This window comes from Cyprinodon variegatus, unplaced genomic scaffold (assembly GCF_000732505.1).
Source record: "Cyprinodon variegatus isolate N-32 unplaced genomic scaffold, C_variegatus-1.0 Scaffold370, whole genome shotgun sequence".
Classification (NCBI taxonomy): Eukaryota; Metazoa; Chordata; class Actinopteri; order Cyprinodontiformes; family Cyprinodontidae; genus Cyprinodon; species Cyprinodon variegatus.
In genome coordinates, this window is record NW_015150823.1 from 634,160 (window position 1) to 640,916 (window position 6,757).

The following is a 6,757-nucleotide window of genomic DNA, read 5'->3' on the forward strand; positions in this document are numbered from 1 at the left end:
GCTGATTGGCCGTTCGTTTGGAGAACGGCTGCACATTTTCTTCAACGGAGAGTCTCCAGACTGATCTGCGAGTGAAATCTTGAAAGCTCGTGAGATCAGGATGGTCTGACGAGGCTACATGACCTCGCCCATTACAGCAGTGTTGCCATCTTGCAGTTTCTCTGTGAGCAGGAACATCTGTGTTGCCACACTGCACATGTTGTTTCTAGAGCTGCACCTTTAAATGGAGCCCGTTCATTTTATCAGTGCTTGTAGCAGGTTTTCATTTTGGCCTTACATCCGTGTCTTCAGTTCGTTCAGATAATGAAATATATCAGCCAGGTACGCCAGCTTTACACACCACTCATTACTTGCAAGCAGCTGTGAGTAATCAGACCTGTCGTTTGTCAGAAATACTTTAATTGCCTCTCACAACTCATACACACGGGCCAGAAATATGCTGCGCGACAACCGTCGGATCTATGTGTAGAGCAGTAAGATTTTATGTTCCACTCCCATTTCTTCACACAAAGAGGCAAATAAGCAACATCTAAAAGGTCGCTTCTTCACAAAGTTCACAATGCGTAAAATATCATCCAACACAGGCACTTTGGCTTCCTCTTTGGCCACTTCAGGACCAAGCATCTCATTTACAAGCGGGCAGTATTAATGTTTCTGCCACAGTGTGGCAACAAGTTTTCTCATCATTTGTACACAAGCGTGCCAAATAGTCTATCAGCTTGTTTTAAACAGATGGATGTTTGGTTTGTAGATGGCATTTAAGCTTTCTCGGCATCATGTCGCTATTGGATAGCTTCTCACCACACACTCACCATCTTGTCGTCTTTCTTTTGTCGACCACACATACCAGGACCTTCATCTGGGTCGCAATTTTGTCCTGTTCGGCATTTGCATTTCCCATCCCAAAAACGTCTCCATCACCGTCACTTGCTCGTCTTGCTGAGATCCCAAACTGTCACTCTGTTGTCTTTACAGGCATTTATCGCCCTCTGCTTCCACCCACTGCAATATAAGAGTTTTACATTATCTGCCACACTTAATTATAGCACCCGACAATGGTTAATTAAGTGATATTAGATCATTTCTGACGATCTCTCACAACACACTAGTGTGCAGCTGCACCCTGGTTGAAAATCACTATGCTAAGGTAAAGGGCATTACAACAAAAGAAAAATGTCAGTGGTAAATACTTTGGTACGTTTGTTATTGAGTAGAAATTGAAATGAGTTAGTTTTTTAATGAGGTTAGTTCACATTGTAGCCAAAAATACTATGATTTTAATATTTATATATCTTATAATATATAAAAATAATATTTTATATCAGTGTTGCGTAACACTTTCTGTGCTTCTGATTCCTTAATATTAATACTACAACTTAGGATTTTGTTCAGCTACACAGTATTTCAGAGCATTTACAGGCTGCTTCGAGTAGAGAGGAAGTGTGCTGTGGTTATTAAAGTAAAACTAGTGATGACATGACACACAGACGCACACAGGGTGTGATGCCCAATACTTGTGAAAAATGTGTGACCCTAATTGTGAGGGGAAAGGTGTCCAAACAGCCCTGTTCATGCGCTCTATCGCTCCTTGAACACTGTTTGATGTAGGGCAGCCAGCGTTTTCATTATTATTTAAAATCTTTGTGCACCTTCTGTTGTTAGAAGAGCCGATTTCTCCATTGTGAGATCACTAAAGTTCTATCTAATCTAGTTCTGCCGTATAGATCCTCAAAGCTTCCCCAGACCACTTCAAGCTAATTTCAAACATTGTTGAACTTTGCTTTCCCCTCATCTGTTCATGTGCCCCTGGTGCTCTAATCATAGGAACATCCCAGTGATGCTATGATCATCTGCTGTTTATACATTTAAAATTCAGTCCCTATAGATTCACGATTATGGCTTTATAAAGCCAGGGCCGCTCACTTCTACCTGCATGTCTATTTCAATGATTCTATCATTTCCTATCAGAAACAAAGTTATTGTTTGAATGAAAATCATTTTAAATTTAAGGCTTTGCTGTTTTAGTTCTGTTTTAAACCATAATTCCTGGCGTATAACTTGTTTTGTTGAACTCATATCATATTTTTGCTTCCTGTTTAGAGTCCGAACAAAACCCCTGCAAAGACGCCCACCAGACGAGGAAGGAATCTGTCTCCTGTGATTCCAGGGACCCCTCAAACCCCAAACACCCCCAGAACCCCTGCGTCTAAAATGAATGTTTCAGCGGTCGCAGAGAGTCCTGCAGCCGCTAAGGCCAGTCCTTTGAAATCTGCAGGCAAAGAGCCTCTTGTCCTAAAGACGCCAAGTAAGCAAAGCCCAGCCAGGAGTCCTTTGAAGGGTATTCTTAGGACTCCAGTCAAAGCTTCTGAGCTGTGTAAACTAAACAGCCCATTGTCAAAGACTCCCAAGAAGAGCGTCACATGGTCTCCGTCGCCTCAGAAACGTAGAGGGGAGGAGGACCGTGCAACTTTCAAAGTTCCTAAGTCACCAAGTTCAGCTTCTCTTGGTTCTCTGAGACAAATGAAAACTCCCAGCCCAGACCAAAGCACTAAAGCTAAAAGAGACATTTTTAAAACCTCAGATAAAACCTGCCAAGTCAGCCTAGTGCGGCTAACCGAGCATGATCTCCTGACTCCAGAAAAAATTCTGAGACATGTAACAAGCAGCACAGATAAAACTAGGGATGTGGTTCATCTGGAAACGACGCCTCCATCACCTCTGGAACCATCAACCTCACGTTTCTCACCTGAGTGCAAAAGCAGAGTGAAAACACCGAGTCCTGTTCACCAAATGGTTACTCGCTCTGGGCGAACTCCAAGGAAAGGGTCAAACATGGCACCCCTGCTTCAAGCAACACCTCCAGACGGTGACGGGGCTCCAACAGAACCAGCTTCTGTAGGCTCGCTCACAACCGAGGAGCAGACGGAAACACCTCGGTCTTCTGAGACCAGTCTCCAGACTGAATCTCAGGAAGCGGACTCCTCTCATGGTAACTCTGCCACCACAGACGACAACAGCTTGGATATCGTTGATGCTACAGTGGTAAAGACTCAGCTTAATCAAGGCATAAAGATGAGCATTAGCTTCTCAAGGAAATCGTCTGTGTCAAGTGCAGACTACCTCCTAGGAAGAGCTTCCCCTGAGCAAGCTCTGCCGCTTCAAAGCACGCCCAGTCGGAACTACGGCTTCAGAAAAACCCCCGACCGCCAGCAGAGGGAGGCCGCAGCTCGTTTAGGGTACGCGAACGATCCCCCTCGATTTTCAACCCCGAGAGGCTCTGCAAGATCCACCAGTAAGAAAGGCTCAGATACTCCAAGTTCTCATACCTACCAAGTGGAACTGGAAATGCAGACTTCAGGGCTTCCGAAGCTTAAAATCAGACGAACAGACTCCATGAATGCAGACGGTGGTTCTCCTCTACCAGGAGCGCAGAGCCCTTTAGTTGGCGCAAAGACTCCCGTGGAAAGCCCCTTGGCCCTGACGTCCAAACACAGAGATCCCGCAAGTTACTCTCCATCTCTCTGTACTCACGTCACTCCCGGAAAAGGAGGCGTTGTCCAAACCTTCATCTGTCAGTCCTACACACCGACACGCCATTGTGCAGTCAGCTCATCTCCTGTTCCGGCTGCAGTGGCCGACTTGATCCCCCTCACCCCTTCGCCTCAGAGTGTGGGCAAAAAGACTCCAGAGAACCTGAACAGCTGGCCTCGCAGGAAGAGGCCTCAGCTCGGCGTGTTCGGGGGGAAGGATCGTGTCCAGAGGGGGGAGCCTCGCCTGGAGGAGCTGCTGGAGGAGGCGGAGCTTGGGGTTAGTCGCCTGCAGGACTTTGAAGACCCTGAAGAGCCCTCAAGCAGCAAATCTGAAAAACTGGCTTGGACCTTTAAACAGTCGCCCCCGGTGGCAGTAAATGTGTCCCCCCTCTCCCCTGGCGAGGACTTGTATTGGATGGCCAAGCTGGCTGACGGTGCAGACTGCGCCGATCCTGAGAAACCTGCTGAACGCCTCTGGGCAGCAGAAACTGGAGATGTGAAGTCAAGTAAGCAACATCTTTACATTGTTTGTCATGAATTTGAGCTTTAAAGAATAGAAAACGCCTGTTATTAGACTAAAACCATGGATTTTATATTTCATTATTAAATGTGTAGCATTATTTACGAAAAGTACAGAGGTATTTATTTCAAAAATATATCTTAGTCTTAAAATTAGAAGCATATTAGCTACTTCCTGTTTTTTGGGGTGTTTTTGCCTTTAGCCTCTTTTCTAAGCTCCCCAGGCTAATTCAATTAAATTTAGTTTATTTATATAGCGCCAGTTCACACCATGTCATCTCAAGGCACTTTCCAGTTCACCAGATCATACAGTCAGATTGATTCAAAGTTTTCTATCATTCAGCAATCCCTCACACTAAGCATGCTTGTAGCGACAATGGAGAGGAAAAACTCCCTTTTAACAGGAAGTAACCTCCAGGAGAACCAGGCTCAGTGTGAGCGGCCATCTGCTGAGGCCGACTGGGGTTCAAGGAGACAGAAGCAGACATAGAAAAAGAAGCATAGATGCAAAAGGCAACTGTCAACCAGCTCCACAGGCGGCCCCGTCCAGGAAACACACAGCCAGGCAGACGAGCTCCAACATCTATAAACAAAGGTGTTGATGGCAGCAGAAAAGCTGATATTTCTCTCCAGGATGGAGTCACAGCCAAACTAGCATGAAGAAGCTACTATGAGAAAAAGCAGAGAGAGAAAAAGGGGTCCCTTTGTCCTCCAGCAGTCTAATCCTATAGCTAAAGGCCAGAACACACCGGTTGCATGTGTTCACCAGCGCGTTCTATAAAGTAAAGTCCCACTTAATGAGTCAGTACAGCATCTCAAACCAGAGCAGGTAGAATGTTCATATATTAAAACATAATAAGATCTACGTCTAAAGAGAAAAAAAAAACATGGCAATAAACGCCGTGGGACGGATACGATTTCATTCATTCACCGCTTTGTCTCTCCTCTCTGGCAGCAGTTACTCCTCCCAGTCGGAAGGGGATAAAACCCGTAACCCCGAGTGGCATTTTGGCCCTCACTCAGTCTCCGCTGCTGTTTAAAGGAAAACCAGGTTCCACTAGTAAGAAAACAGCAAACTTTAAAGGTAACGTTTAAATGTGATCTATATATGTTCCTCATAATGCAGGTCACCTAATCTGGGTTTCTGTTTCAGCCGAGGCGACCTCAGGGAAAACAGAAGGTGGACATGAGCTCTCGCCTTTCAGCCTTTCTCAGCCCACCAGGCGCTCCAACATGGGGAAGACTTGCAGCCGGAAGAGGCTCCTGCGTTGAGGCAGATGAAGACAGCGGAGGTCGCAGAGAGAAGACGTCTGTTCTGCACTGTGAAGCTGAGGCTATGCGAAAGTCGTCTAAGATAAACTGGGAAGGTTTTCTTTCATTGAAACCGTTAGTTTAAATGGTGTTAAAGAATAGCTTTCACCACAACTAAAGTGTCCATGTTTGTTTCTTTAAACCCTCGGATCTTTTCCCCAATTTCTATGCTATTGCTTATTTATTAATTGCTTTTTTTAACTTTGTTTTTCAGTGAAATGTGTTTCCTGAAATCTTGTAAATATGCTAAATGTTGATAAATTCTTGTAAATAAAACAGTTTTTCTCAACCATTTGGAAGTCATTGAAAAGCAGGAAGGTTAAACCGGAGCGCTGATAATAAAATCTGTGCTGTGGAACCATAAAAACATCTCAAACACGTTTATCAGCAGCTTGCAAACAGAAACGCTCCCGTCGCTTCAAAGGTCAGCTTGGTGAACTCTGTCCAGCTCACCATTTTACACGGGTGACCCACCCACATCTGAACAGCTGTTTTACTTTCACTGCCTTGATTTCACTAAAATCATTACTGTAGCTTTAAAATTAAATGCTAAAATACTTATTGAGCGCAGAGGGAAAATAAATGTATTTAGATTATATTTAGAGCTAAATGAGGTGAATAATAATGGATCAATTTATTGTAAACTAAAGTATGAACTTTGAAAAGTATTAAAACATGACTTCCTCTCATTGTGACGGGAAAACCGACCGCTTCAACAATGCAAAAACCATCTAGAAATACGTAAAAATTTCCTCAAGTGTATTTACCCTTAATTTGATCAGGTAAATAAGATGATTTTGCAAAGCAATTAGTATTTTTACTGTAAGATGATTGGATAATATGCACTTAAAGGAAGACAATGCAATTATTTTTTATTTTAAATGTACATTCTCTTGTTCCATTGGCAAAGTGTCCCACCACCTCAATTCAACAAAAAATTTCTTATTTTAAGAAAGACGTTACTTATTTAGATGTCCATGCTTTGTAGTGAACTCCAGCATTCTGTGAAAGTTTATTCATTAAAATTCTGAAAGAATTGATTCGCTTAAAATTTGTTTTAACTGCATCAGATTGATTTCTAACATGCCCCATTGTGTTGCGTTGCATGGAGTGATAATGTTATTACCAGGAGACTGAGTCCACTGGAGGGCCCGGAAAAACTCAGAACTTCCAAGCATTTTTCAAATTTCAATATTTAAATCCAGAATGTTCAGCACAGCTTATTAAAGTAAATCATTGTTCTGCTGATCATTGCTGTATTCTACTGTTTTCCAGCCACTGTCCTTAAGGCAACTTCCCTGCTTTTTTAGATGTTTCCAAGGTTCTGGACACCTAATTTAAATCAATGCCTCATTAACCAGCTTCAATATCCTTGTTAATCAACAACCATCTGAATC

At 43.4% G+C, this 6,757-nt stretch overlaps 1 protein-coding gene across 3 annotated transcripts in view; it reads left to right on the top strand.

Moving 5' to 3' along the window:
• The window catches only part of ticrr (TOPBP1-interacting checkpoint and replication regulator), a 28,216-nt gene extending 22,584 nt beyond the window's left edge, over window positions 1-5,632 (top strand). The window contains exons 19-21 of one of the 3 annotated variants that reach the window (XM_015386518.1): window positions 2,101-4,036; window positions 5,005-5,133; window positions 5,203-5,632. In XM_015386518.1, the coding sequence (XP_015242004.1) occupies window positions 2,101-4,036; window positions 5,005-5,133; window positions 5,203-5,321 (2,184 nt within the window). In that variant the 3' untranslated portion in view covers window positions 5,322-5,632. The remainder of the gene's footprint in view (window positions 1-2,100; window positions 4,037-5,004; window positions 5,134-5,202) is intronic. The other 2 variants (XM_015386520.1, XM_015386519.1) reach the window with 2 other exon arrangements.
• The last annotated feature ends 1,125 nt before the right edge of the window (window positions 5,633-6,757 follow it).